At 39.2% G+C, this 15,128-nt stretch overlaps 1 protein-coding gene across 1 annotated transcript in view; it reads left to right on the forward strand.

Annotated features, from left to right (window-relative positions):
• Positions 1 to 15,128, forward strand: part of trip4 (thyroid hormone receptor interactor 4) — an 83,351-nt gene that overhangs the window by 15,008 nt on the left and 53,215 nt on the right. The window contains 1 exon segment of the mRNA XM_080034408.1: positions 9,419 to 9,521. Coding sequence (XP_079890534.1) covers positions 9,419 to 9,521 — 103 coding nt within the window.

Below are 15,128 nucleotides of genomic sequence, written 5' to 3' on the forward strand. Positions count from 1 at the left end.
ATTGAAAGGGCTAATGTTTAGTGGATTCAAATTTGCCAGGAGCAGTTCTCATTTCAGGCGGCAAAAGCAAGCTAGAAGCTTTATTTATCAAGGACCCATTGTTTCAATTGTTAAATCTGCCCTTGTATAGTTGTAAACCACCTATGTGTCGTGTGAAAATGACTGGACCGCTTGTCTACTTCTGTTTCAATTTAGGCCTTTATTGTTCAGGGCCTAAGATAAGTCCGGTTTCTGTGCAAGGAATTTTGAAAAGCTGCGTATTCTCCAAGTTTTGTCTAACCCCTAAAATATTTAATCTCACTTGCAAAAACTGCATAATGTATAAATTGATAAGGACTTGTAAAGAGCTCTAATTTAACACCTTGTGCTTCATGTTGTTTCCTCTTTGAGCATAACGATAGGACCACCTTATTTATTGTAAGCCGCAGTACTAACCTTAAAGAAACCTAAAACTTGCCTTTGATAAGAATCAAGGGACTGCCTTCCTTATGTGCTCCTTTCTCAAACCGTGCTCACTGCAAGCCTTGAGAGAAGGAGGTAAGACAGTTATTTCCCACAGAGGCTGAGTGAACACAGATGGCAGGGTTGTACCCCAGTGTCGGAATATCAAAGCAAATATTCACCTTAAGAGACAGACATGTTCATAAACTCTCCGGCCCTTCTCAATTTCCCCATTATGAAATCAAATGCCCACTGTGAAGTGGTTTGTTACCTTACTTAAAATACGAGCCTTTTTGCTGACAACACCTGTGTTAAGGAGAGCTGGATTTGTGGCACCGATAAAAGGAGATTGTAGTGGAAAGTAAGAAGTTTTAATACCTTGGATTCCCCTGGAATTTTTCTTTGAAGTCAAGGTTTGAAATTAGACATGGTAATGGTGTGTGTGTGTGTGTGTGTGTGTGTGTGTGTGTGTGTGTGTGTGTGTGTGTGTGTGTGTGTGTGTGTGTGTGTGTGTGTGTGTGTGTGTGTGTGTGTGTGTGTGTGTGTGTGTGTGTGTGTGTGTGTGTGTGTGTGTGTGTGTGTGTGTGTGTGTGTGTGTGTGTGTGTGTGTGTGTGTGTGTGTGTGTGTGTGTGCACATGTGTCGGGTAAAGGAAACTTAACTAGAATGGTTTGCAATGCATGATGTTCATCTTTAAATTTCTTTGTGCTCTTGTTTAGTAACTGTTGAACCACTCTCGATTAAATGCATTGCCTATTTCCATTACAGTGTTAAGGAAATTGTCAGTTTCTCAAAATAATATTTTCCATTTAAAAGTTTTAAGCATCATGCACTCCCCAAACAGAAGCTTAGCTGTGAGTACAAGAGAGGAGCCTTTGACTTGGAAAGTTCCAGCCGAGAGCTTGTTGAGTCTAAAAAGCTTTGACTGTTGTGAGGCAATCTTGTTTTCTCCTTGCCTGAGGGCCACTGCAGGAGGTGAAGTCATAAACATGGCTGGGAAAGTGGAACTGGGTTAAGTGAGGAAGTCTGTGTGAATCTCTCTGCAAAAACACATTACTTCACTACACCTGTCAGCACCAGTGCTAGCTAAAAGGCCAATGCGTGGCTCACTCTTTACCAACAGTGCTTTTGCATAGCTGAATTGTTATGATTATGAGGCAGGGGAGTAGAACATTAATTCAATTCAACATCTTGCTTCTCTGTCTTGCAGGGAATTGTTATAGTGGGCTGGTATGGCTGGTGACAGCTTGAAGTAATTTACTTCAAGAACAGTTATAAAGCCTCAATGGCTGACATGAAGAGTTGGTTCTTAAACTAAACACCGCAGTACAAATACACCAAGATATCATAGTTAATAGAAGTACATCCTTCCAAGAGTCCTCACTTGTTAGTTTAATGTAAATTCTCATTGCAGTGATGGTTTAATTAGACACAAGTTTTAATGTAATTCATTTCAAAGTACAAACGAGCATATGTAGTAACTCTGGCGTTTACATTTTTTACAATGAATCAACTGACCTTTTTTGCAGCACTGAAGCAGGGAGCATTTTTAATACGAAATGTGTTTTTTTGCAGTGGAACAGACTGACACGGTGGCAGCAATTGGGAAAAAAAACTATGGCCCCCGGTGCTAAGCTTCTTATAATGAGACATGTCTCTCGTTGTGTTGAGGATATTAATAATGGAAAGATTCAGGAGCCAGTGTTGGACACTTCTAGATAATTAATGTTCACTCTCCAACTTGACACCAGTTGATTCTGTAGGTGAAGGAGTGTGTTCAATATTTAATCATCACCGTGCGACTCGTGTGCCTGAGCTCAAATGAATGGGAAAAAGTGGGTTGCAATATCTGCCTGTTTAGATGGAAGAGGTTAGTATTTCCTTGGGTCACATGGAACCAGTATAATCTCTTGCCGGTTTTGTCAGATTCCATTTATTAAAGGGTACTTGTGACATCAAAACTAAGGATGTAACTCCTATTATAATTTCATTATAGAGTATTCTGTCCGTTATTTCCTGGACTATTTGACTAATTGTTTAATCTATAAAATGTTAGAAAAAAGTAAATTTTGCCCATCACACTTTACTGAAGCCTATATTGTCTCCTTAAATTTCCATTAATTGTCTAAAAGACAATCTAGAACCCACATATATTTAATTTGCTGTCACATAGGACAAAGACAAGCAGTACATCCTCACAAATGTGAAGCTGAAACTAGGAAGTGTTAATAGTAAATGGCATTTTTATTTGAAAAATTCCAATTAAGGGCTATCAAAGTAGGTTTGTAGTAATTCACTGACAATAAACTGATCCACTAAGTGACTTATCTTTCAGCTCTTAGCGTTAGGCTTGACTAATTGATTTGACAGGTTCAGTTAGTATGCTCTAAACTATAGACATTGTAAACTATGGTTAGGTAGTTATTTTTGTAAACATGAAAAACAGATCATTTGGTTTGAACTTAAAATGATTATTGCATTGTATGGCCTATAAAAAAAAAGATTTTGAGGTTTATTTTAATTTAAACATATGCCAGTTAACGTAAAATAATTAAAACAAACAGTAATTTATAGTCAAATACATACAGTACATCTGATTACTTGTGCCTTGTTTTGCAGGAACAAGTATACTGTATGTGTCTGAGAAAAAAATAATTAAATGTTTCAACTGAAGTCTAAAAGAGTGAAATCAATTATCCATTGACGTGCATGGTGTACTTTGGCCATCCTCCAGTAGAGATCCTGTTTGCTATAAGCCGTTTACCTGATCCGTTGATGCTTTGCAGTTGAGTCTCTTTGTTACCATGAATTAACCAGTTAACAAAATATTCTTCACCTGAGATGTTCTTTAAATATATGTTGATGCAGCCATTTTTCTTTTACAAGGTTCTAATACTTGGATAAGCAATGATGAGCACAATGAAATGACTATATAGTGTGCCAATTAACCTGTGCTAGTCTGATGGTACTAAAATTATTTAACAAATAAAGACATGTAAAATGAGACAATGACTGGGAGATGTACTATAATAGCTTGCATGGTGAATTCGATGCCTTCAGTATAACAAGACCGTCATGCATTATGTACTTCCTGTTGTTGCTCTTTTTCCCCTTTAACATAAAGGCTGTTCTCACTCACAGTTTTATTCATTGTGATAGACTCTTACTTTGCCGCCTTTCATGATGCTAAGCTGCTCTTAATGAAACTCAACACTTCCTGCAGATGTTTCACAGCAAATGTGATGTGAAGGGATTATTTCTCCTGAACCGCTGGAAGGCTTTTAATGTGAAACAGATGGAGGAATGAGTTTGCATTAACTGCAAGTAACAGATGGGAATACATCAAAAAACTGGGAGGATTCTTTTAATTTACAAACAAACACATATTGCCTATTATAAAGCATCTCCTTATAAATAAAGGCTGTCTTTTATCATAGCCTGTCTCAAATCAATGCAAGGTTTTCATTTAAACTGAGGTGATGTAAGGCCTCTTCCACTATTTGACAATATGTAGTGTTACGTTTACGCTTGTTGACCCAAAAAGAGGCTTATGACGCGCGCAAATTGTTTTTTTATTTTCTGTAAAAAAGAATAAAGACATAGATATGATAGGATTAACAAAATTATGATTTAAACCAGGAAAGATCCATTTAAACAATGAGAAAAGGAGACAGAAATATGAAGAATCTGACTTCAGTTCAGTTCATTTTGGTCGACAATGTTCTGAATTGTGATCCTTGATGCATACATGAACATTACGTGTGCTTGCATGTCTGTGTTGTCTGCGTGTGTGATCCGGTGGGTGTTGTGCGGCGATGGAAAAACAAATAATACTCTTGAGTGCGTGCAAAATGCTGACAGGCAGTTAGTGAACAGTTTCCTGAGGGCAGCCGCATTCGTTTGGAGGGTTAATGAATGCCAGAAACAGGCTTGTGTTGTTTGGGTGAACACGATAGATTAAAGAACGAATGGCCAACAATCGCCCTTGCATACTGTTCCCAACAACACTCTTTCACCTCCAGCATGTAACCCATAGCTAACAGACATGCCCATCTGTTTCTCCATTCCCAAGGTGAAACCAGCCTTGACAGAAATGGCTAAGCAGTCATTTTTAAAAGTGTCCTCCCTGGGAAGACACTGTTGGCTTTTATGTGGTTCCCCTATCTACCAAAATCTCTGCCTCTGTGTTTCTACCTTCCCTTACACTCCTATTATCCGTCTTTCTCACACAATCATGATCCTCATTTTTACTCTCTAGTTCTCCCCCTCTTCTCTTTCCCTTCATTCTGTGCCTCCCTCCCCTCCCCCCTTATTCCACCCTCCTCATTTTTAAAAGCCACATGCTCCCAGCCCGTCTGGCTCAGTTGCACCCTGCCAATGAAGGGCTTTTTATTGGGCTGAGATTGAGTGCAGCCAAGCAGGGCCTGGCTAGGGCTGAGGCTGGGGCCAGCCCTCGCAGTCCCACAACCCCTCCCCCCTCTCCCACTGCACAGACCACTCCACATGCCTGTTCTGGTCTGGCCCCGTCGCCCAGAAGGAGATTACTTGTCTCTGCTGCCCTTAATTGCCGACAGCAGCTGAAAAGAGCTAAAGAGAGAGAGACATTGTAGAGAGAGGAGAGGGGAACAGTGTTGGCTTGTTGAGCTGTTACTTGACAAGCTTGGGAATCAAAAGGTTTGTGTCCCTGCTGTCGAATCCTGGCTCCGTATTAGTTGGTTTTATAAAGATGGATTTTGTTTTCATCAATTGTTTGGTAGAAACTCATGGTATTTGGATTGAATCGTATGCTGATGATGTGTTATTGAAGTAGGAAGGCTGTTGAAAGACTTGAAACCTCAGTTCAGGTCACTTCATTATGAGGATGTGTGGTTAGGGAAGTACTGTGTGCCCTCTCACTGCCCTCCAAGTCCCTGTCATGTTTCATAGCCAAAGGCTTCCTTCCAGCAGCCTGTGCCCCACCATTCCTTTTTACTTTTTCCAATGAACTTGTGTATTTCATATTATTACAGTTGGTTATTGTTAAATTCCCCCTGGCTTGGTCCCAGAAAATTAAATAGTGGCCAGTCTATTGAATTGGCAGTCTCTGAACAAGCAGCAAAGCCCTATGAATTTTTCATCCTCATTTTCCTCCTGTTTAGTGTTTTGTACGTTGTTTTGTATGTAGGTTTTGCAGCATGTCCAATAAAAAGATGCTTCTGTTGGGCACATGCCGGTTTCCATTCTCTGGCATGAAGAAGTTATTAAACACAACATAGTTTTACTGTCTACAAGCAGAAAATTAAATACAGAGTTACGTTTAATGTAGTTATGACATTTTAAAGGAATAGTTAAGCATTTTGGAGAATGAGCGTATACATTTTTTCTTGACAATAGTTTAATGAGAATCTTGCCATCGATCTGCAAATTTAAAGCCACAACAGAAGCTGGTTTGTCTGGCTCTGTCCAAAGGTAAGGATGACGACACTCCAGGAAGTGTTTGTACCAGTCTTATCAATGTAAAAACCACTAGGTGTTGTCTTTACACGTGGGTTTTTGTAAGAATGAAACAAATAAGCTTATTAACTGGCAAGCTTTAGAGGTGCTTAGAATGTACAGGTCAGACATTAAAACGTTATCACCCCCAGAAAAGCACATACTGTAGATGCAATTTCCCAACGATTGAACTTACAAGCTAAAAGTTACATACAAACAGATCAAACTACGGCAAAAAGCACCTTCATTTAAACGCATGACTCATGACTAGATTTATCTTGAGTTTGCATGCTGGCAAGGTTGAGGTGTATTTATATTTATTTTCTGGAAAACTGTTTGGAAGTCAGCCATGCACTTGATGCATTTCTGTGTTGAACATGAGCCAAGTGTCATTGATGTTTATGAGCAAGTAGAAGATGCATAGTCTTTATCTCACAATTGTGAGACTTCTAACTCCAAGTATATTGGCCAGAGGCAACAAACTAGAGATACTCAATTCACACTGAGGCATTTTAATGCACCTGTCACCACTATACATACACCCTCAGATCTCTCCCATGTCAAACACATTCCCCCTTACGCAGCATGCCCTGGAGCTGTTAGGACCTATCATGCGGCGAAATGGGCACACTAAGGACTCGGATCACTCTTGGCTATTTTCACGTAATTCCACTTAACAATTTCTCAATACAATACCTTCGTCTCTCAACACGCTCAACTTTAATTGCATTTGTAAGCAGGTCCTATTCGACAACATTGGATATTTCCTGATGAATACAGAGGGCTTTAGCAAACCACCTTGTCACACAACCACAACGTTTCCTGCCCTCTTGATTAACATGGAATGGAAACAATTAAGGGGGGGAGGAAGTGAGGCAAAGCAGCAGCACATTCAACAGCTTTAAATGCTAATTAGCTAATGGAGGATGAAAGAGCAGGCAACTGGCAGGGTTTCACATGAACACACTCTAACTCTGGCTGCAGCTATGCTCGTTTCATCTGAATTTAGCAAGACCACCACCATTTTGTCTCCCTGAGTACCTCAGACAATACAGCCATGTTGTGCAATGTGAGAATTATTTGTAATGAATGATCTCACATGAGGCTTAACTCGTCATTTCAGGAAGTGCCTTATGTTACAGTCTTCTTTTTTGTAATATCTTACACGCACGTTTAATCACTACTTCTGTCTCCTGACAGAATTGAATAACAGAATGGGTGTTCGTTTATTCCTCTATGGGCTCGGATGCTGCAGAAAACATTTAGCTGGATATTAATTTATGCAACATTTGGAATGAATGAAATTTGAAAAAAAGGGTGAGGTTTGATTTTTACTTTGGTTGTAAAAAGTGTTTTTATAACCTCTAGACTGATCTGATAAGGGAAGATATTGATCTCACTACTAACATTGAATTGTCTCTTTTACTGTTTCCTAGTTTATTAGGGAGAACACTCGGCACATCTGTTTCTTAAGACAGTTGTGTACGTTGCAAATAAAGTATTCTTGCCAGTAAGACAGTATGCTACATTCTTCTAGTTTATTTTACTGAAATAAAAGATGAGTTTGAAGGGGTTTAGGATAATGTACGTATGTTTGTCAAACATTTAACCATGAAATAGGACTGCTGTGACATTTGTCCCTGGTAATTGCCATAAACAAAAGGCCTGTTTCTGTAATTGTAGTGCCAATACAATCACTGGCAAACCCTAGATTTTGTATCCAATTTTGTAGAAACTTAACAACGGATGACATTTACTAATATAGTTTTAAAATTATCACTGTGCACAATGCTAAATCACTCTTGATTAAAATGTAATTGCTAGTGCTGATTAATATGAAACCTCATTTAGGATGCTTAGTTATTTGAGAAGCAAGGCATGGTCTTAACAGTTAACAGGAGCGTTCCTGATAAAAAGAATGTCCTCGCTGGTTAAAAGAGGGTGTTCTTTCTGATCTGATCTGTGTTAATTGTTACAGTGGGACTCTAGTTCCTCAGTTGTTATGACATGGGTTCAATTGTTTTTTGTTGTTCTCACACATGTGCAGGAGGACGCACATGTACGTACGTGGTAGACACACATTTCACTTTCCTGCTAATTTCCTGTTTCACATTTCACCCCAATAGTTTGTTTACAAGGAAACTCCACATGATGGGACCTTAAATCTGCTCATGGACAACTGAGAACAGTAATACAAATATAGACAATTTCAAGTTGTATCTCATAACACAAAATGCTTAAAATCATAACCTTCATCTTGTTTAACCCCCTTCTAAATCACAGGTAGTTTTGTTCAAGGACTGCCAGGGGAATTGTCTATGGAGACAGCCTACTTGTCGGGGGGGGGGTCTAATTTAATTGGATTCACTGTGTTGCTTAGAGGGAGGAATCAAGGGGCTCTTTATGAGTCCCCACCAATGCCTAACGACTTAGACTGTTTACATATTTTATCACTCACTGGTGTATTACACTTTAGTCGACACTGACTGTAATCGGATATAAACATCTCTATCGTCTCTCCCCAGTTTTTCATGGACCGTGCAGATGGGTTGCAGACTCTGTTGATTTCCTTTAAAAGCCCCGAATTTGTCACAACCTTCAGTGCTCCTTTGAGGGTGATAGATATAAGGCAGGGGGGGAGGGGTTGGGCTGGAGGGGAGAAGTGTGGGGGGGGGGGCACACTGTCATGAAAAGAGCAGCTTCCTGGCTGGCTAGATGGCAATCATGGGCACTATCTGATAGCACCGGAGGAAATTGGATGAGCTGAGAGCCATTGGCCGACAGTGATGGGAAAGATGACTCCTTTGTCACTGTGTCAGTCAATTCCGTTCTCTCACCTGAGAGACCAATCAATAACACTGTGGGAGAGAGAGCTTTTCTCTTGTCTCTACGCCTCCGTATGCTGTGGGCCGCTGTCAATTATGTGCTGTAAAACACCCTCTCCTTTCATAGGAATGTCGTATGGCATGTTATATAGTACACATTAATATGTCATGGATATGGTTAAATAATGTTAAGTATATCCGTAGATTTAGAAGTATGCTTTTGATGATGTGTTTGAAGTCATATTCTACATGTGATCTTCACAATTGAATGGTGTTTTTTCATTCATTGATGTCTCCTTGATGGTGTGTATATCCACAATATCTGAGCCTGCGGATGTCTATGATTTTGCCAGTTGTCATAAATGTTTTTCTCATCTTTACAGCTTATGCAAACGCTGTCATCAGCTGCTGCATCGTTCGTTGTGCAATTATAGCGAATAAGACCAAGAGAGACTCATAAATATCAGTTGGTTTCAGACAGGTGTTATTACATCAGGCATGGAGGACATCTCGCATAATGCAGGCGTACAAATGGAGACACACACTGAATGATTCATAACTGTGATACCATGTATCTTGAGCTAACCGTTAACATATTGTGTGCAAAGTATTGCCATTCTCCTTCTCTGTAAGATGATACTAAACTGCTCTTTTCTTTGTTCACCCTCCGCATCCCTGCAGTGCCCTGATACCTGTGAGGAGTCCGCCTCACCATTCGTCTTCATTTGCAGCAACCCACAGGAGCTGGTGGTGAAATTCCCCATGAAAGGGAAGCACAAGATCTGTAAGTTCTGCTTTTTTTTCAATCAGCATTCTCCTCTGCACTTGCTCACTATGAACAAGCACACACGCACACGCACACGCACACAAAACTAAATTACACTCAATGCGTAATCCCACATACAAAGGTACAGAGTCAGACCCTCTCCGAGAGCCATCTGTAAAGACAGGATTTTGCTGTCAGGTTGCCTGAGGGACAAGCCAGGCCTGGATGTGCAATGTTGTTGCTGTATTGTGTGATTTATAATAGGGCTCAAAGATATTTTCCCTTTGCTGCAAAATGATGTACCTGCAAGCTCTTTTGTTAATATTTCAAAACCGTCTAAGGACTTGGGAGGGTTGTTTATGCAGCTGTGCCTCTGCCAGATCTTCCAAGATTGATGGAAAAGGCTTTTTGATAGGCTCAAGGTAAAATATAGCAGGAGCTGTGACCTTTTTTCTTTCAATACATGAACATGACGACCTTGTCTTTTTTTTTTTACGAGATTAAAAGTTGTTTTATTTACGAGATTTAAAGTAGTTATTTTACGACAATAAAAGTCATAATATTATGAGAATTAACTGTTCGTTTTAGGCTGTGTGTTGTTTGGAGAAGAAAAGCAGGAGTATTTTCCCCTGCTTTAAAATGAGGGACTTGGAGCATCTTTTGAAGTTGTACTTCAGTATCGGTTTTACAAATAAGGAAATATGCCTACTTAATCTGTTGGCCCATATGTACCACTTTATCCTAAGTATCAGGACTTTGAGAATAATATGCAAGAAACTGTCTGAGAAGAGAGAATCACACAGACTTAGAGGAAATAGTCTCTTTTGTGGAGGAAGAGTAGCCTGGTCCTACCAGACCATCGTACTTCATTTCATCTGTACAGAAGATCTGGAATCGCTCAATTGACACGTGAAGGCTGGTGTTGAAGTTTAAAACTATTGGATCTGCCCAGTGCCACTCTGGATCTGCCAACCAATCTCATAACGTTTGGTCAAGACGTACGTCATGCGCCGGCTTCTGACTACAACTGAAACTGGCGCACGTCATTGTTCTCAGCCACTCCCTCTGTTCGCTGATTGAACAGGTAAAAAGCTAGCGGAGAGAATACCCGCGAATATACCGCAGACCCAGACTGACTTCTAAAGAGAAATGAAAATTGAGCGGAAGTAGGTAGGCAGGCGGTGCCAGCATGGACCTATAAAGAAAGGGTGCCAGGCTAGAGGAAGAGGGTTGTTCTACTACATTGTTTTCCCCTGTAAAATTACGATTTTTTTCTCATAATATTACGGCTTTTATTCTCTTAAAATGACAGCTTTAATTCTCATTAAATTACAACTTTATTCTCTAAATACATTAAACCATGACTTTTAATCTCGTAATATTATGACTTCTATTCTTGGGGAGGACTGAACTGTGACAAATTAAATTAAATGCTCATTAAATAAGAGACCACTAACTCTTGAAAAATGTGCTGAATTTGATTACTGATATAGGAAGTTTACTGTTTCTGTAATTCTGTTTTAGTCTAAAGGCCTTTGCACACCGGGCGCGACGCGAATAAACGGCACGTAAAAGCGAATGTTTTGAAATGTGAATTTTGTCGCGTCTCACTTTAAGAAGCGACGTCCTAGAAAAATCTAACTCAGTTCGAAAAAGTAAAAGACGCAAATTCGCGAAGCGAAATTACGGCGCTGCTGTGGAAGCTTGTATTGACTCTGTATACGTTCGGTAATTAACAAATTAATCGCATGAATAAAACGTGCCCGGTGTGCAAGGGCCTTAAGTGTTGGACTTTCATGCTACACCGTAGAAGTGAAGATACAGGCTACTCAGGTATGCCTGTATTTTAATTTAATTTTTTACTTTTAATCAGTCTTGAATTCTTTACACATTATATTCTAACTGATATCAACATGTTCTTGAACAAAATTTGAACTTGAATAAACAAGTTGTTATAGGCTTGCTGTTGTATTCCCGGATTGCTGTGTGGAAAGATGTAGCTACACATTATTAAAACCTAGAGTAGCTTGTGGTTTTAAGAATCAGCAGCTTACTTTCTGTTAGTAGATGAATAAACATGGCTTTGTTGAACACTGTTATTCATTTTCACAGTACCTGCAGTTGGGTTTTTTATCCATTTCAGTTGCTAGAACTTAAAATGTTCTCCAAACATTAAAACATAAAGAAATCACACCAGCAGTTGCATTTTTTTCAAGTAGTTGGCTGCTGAGAGATGTATTGGTTCACCACTAATCTCTGTCTTCTTTATTGTCCAATTCCTTTCGGCGTTGTTCCAGCTCCGGCTCTCACATGTGTAATGTGATTAACTTATTGTCAGCCAACCATACACACACAAAAACCATCACCACCAGCACACATTTAGTAATTCAGCCCTGGTGATTGCTGTTCATATTTTAGTAACTGAGATTAGCAACACAAAAAACCTTACATAATGAAACTAAATGTAAGAGCATATGTAAAAACCTACAAATGGACACAGACACCAGTTGAAGGACACTATTTAATTCAAGAACATGTCAAATGATTTTGAGATTGGGGTCCCATCACAAAAATCAAATCAAGTATTTCATAATATCACAACAATGCTAGATAGTAGTTTTGTTTGCCCATGTATTAATTAAATAGGTTATTTGTTTATAATACAATTTGTATTATACAAATCACACCTCCAATATGTTGAGCTGAGCATTTTATTTCGTTACATATCCCACTCTGCATGTGTACAGTTTTCCATATGCGGAACTTGCAATTTATTTCAGAAGTATATGTATATATATTGGAGACCTTACTTGTTGGAAGCAGTATTTTCTTTGTATACTTACTGAAAAAGACCTATAAGCTGCAATCGTAGTTAATGCTGCACACAGTTTTTTTTTGCATTTTTCCTCTTAACTGAGAACCGTACCGTACTAAACCGAACCGTGACTTCAAAACCGAGGTATGTATTGAACCGTGACTTTTGTGTACCGTTACACCCCTGGTTTATTGCATGCTTTTGTCATGTAATGTGCATTGACCACATCACGCTCCCTGCTGTACCCATTTGGCCTGGCATTTGGATCGGTTACCCTGACCCACTGGACATACAGTCTTATTCTTCTGTCACCAGCTAGCGCTTCAGGTCTCACTCTTCTGCTCTCTCGTCCCCTCTTCCACCTCAATTCCCATCGTATCTCATGGGTCAAGGTACTGGCACTCATCTTACTCTGGGGGGCTTAGCACAAGTATTTTCTGCTCCCCCAGCAGCTTACATTGACAAGTTCTGCTTGTCACTGACATTTCCAACCATCTCATGTCTCATCAGAATGAGCAAGCAAAGGGATCCAGTTCCCTGCCTTTCCCATTATTTTCTTTCACTTCAACACATAATTATGTAACAGGCACAGTTGCTGTTTGTTTTTTTCATCAATGTGTTAAACATTGATGTGTTGGATAGCGCCTCTGGTAGAGATTGCATTGTGCTGCTGCTGAGATTAATTCTCTCATTAAGAAAACCCTGCAATCATGTGATGTAAAATTGGAGTGGGAGCATTGATATATATTAGCGGGTAACTAACAGCCATGAGCCTCCGTACAAACTATCAAGTTGTCAAATATTAACCATTATTTGAGAAAAATGTGCTAGCAGAAACAGAAGTCCCACTTGTAACGAACTGTCACAATGTCATTTTACATCCCCATTAGCTGTTATCTTGGCAACAACTACTCTTCTTGGGGTTTATTTAAATAAAAGTATATACACAGCTAAGCTTAGATGGTAACACATAACTGCTTTAAGCCCCATCCATTAAAGGCCTACTTCACCGGTTTGAATATGAAGGTGTATTGAATTCTGAGATCCTATGTAGTATAAATGTGCGAAAAAAATTTAAATCGGTTCATCCTAGCCTGAGAAAAGGCAGAAAGAGTGTTTTTTTTAACCCTATATTTCTCTTTCTCGTGACATCACAGAAAGAGAAATATAGGGTTAAAAAAACGTACTTTGTAAATATTACTGTGATGTCACAGTAAAAGACATCACAGTAATATTTACAAAGTAAGTTTTTTTTAACCCTATATTTCTCTTTCTGTGATGTCACAAGAAAGAGAAATATAGGGTTAAAAAAAACACTCTTTCTGCCTTTTCTCAGGCTAGGATGAACCGATTTCAATTTTTTTCACACATTTATACTACATAGGATCTCAGAATTCAATACACCTTCATATTCAAACCGGTGAAGTAGGCCTTTAAGTCAGTATTACACAACACTGATCACCGTCAACTGACACCTAAACCAAACATATAATATGTGAACAGCTTTGTTTTTGGTGTGCTCATGATGGAAAATATATGGGTCTAAATTCTTCCTTTTTTAAGTGGGCTCCTGTATTTTTTGCTTTACATTTTTTACAGCTGTTCATGTTTTATATGAATGGGATTGTTTATGATTTGTCTGACTGGCAAGCTGAACAAATTAGCTAAAAGATGCATAATGCCACAATCTAGCGTGCTTATTCTTGTAGGATCGGCAGTACGTTTTGCTTTACTGGGAGTGTAGTAATGTTGTATTTTATGGTTGAAGGCTTGAAAGGTTGGAAAAGTTAGCACATCCACATATGGATGAACACTATTGGATGTATTCAGCAAATATTAAACCATATGGTGTTGCCTGCCTCTCCAGACAGTTTTACATTTGTCTTTGTAGATACTATACCAGGCAATGCTAGATGCAAACTGATCAGGCTGATCAGTCATTACCCTGTGGAGGAGTCTGTGACATTTAAAATGGCATACAGCCAAGGCTCACTCCCTGTAATAAGGGATGTCCATTATGGTTTATAGCCACATCCTGTGAACATTTGTGTGTGTGGGCGTGTGTGTGTGTGCTTCTGTGGAAACTGAAGGTCAGCCTGGGTGTTGAAAGCTATTTGGCTCTCTGACATGAACTTGCATTTCCTTTTTATCTTCCATATAGCTATCCTTCACTGCCTTGCGAGCCTGACATCCAGAAATGAAATCTCTTGGCCCCCTACAAAACTTCAAACCAGGCATCACAGCCCCAATGTTCATCCAGCCCCAGAAATGTGTAATTATATAACTAGAATCTGACAAATTTGAACAATATTATGTTGATTGGTGTAGATCTGGTCTCCTGCTACTGCAATCAATTAAATATATGATGGTAGTTAGTTTGTTCCTGCCATAAGCCATTCCTCTTCCATTCCCTTTGTCATTTTAAGATAAACATAACTAGAGATTGGTCAGCACTCTGCACCCAACCTCTTTTTGTTTAAAACATTTATTATTTTATTTTGAAGGCTGAACTTTGAATCCTATCTTAACTTTAATTGGTAGACTCCATACTGGTACTGTTGTTGCTGAAGGAGTCTGAAGCTTATAGTTGCCGTTTTGCATAACGAGGCATTAAAGTAACCCTTCTAATTATGTGTAATAACCTTCCTGCTATGACTCCTCTAAAGAATAAAATCCTATTGTGTCTAAGCATGCAAAGAGCATATCTGAGTAATGTTACATTAAAGGCCTACTTCACCGGTTTGAATATGAAGGTGTATTGAATTCTGAGATCCTATGTAGTATAAATGTGCGAAAAAAATTGAAATCGG

Source organism: Ammodytes marinus (genome assembly GCF_949987685.1).
Source record: "Ammodytes marinus genome assembly, chromosome: 1".
NCBI lineage: Eukaryota > Metazoa > Chordata > Actinopteri > Uranoscopiformes > Ammodytidae > Ammodytes > Ammodytes marinus.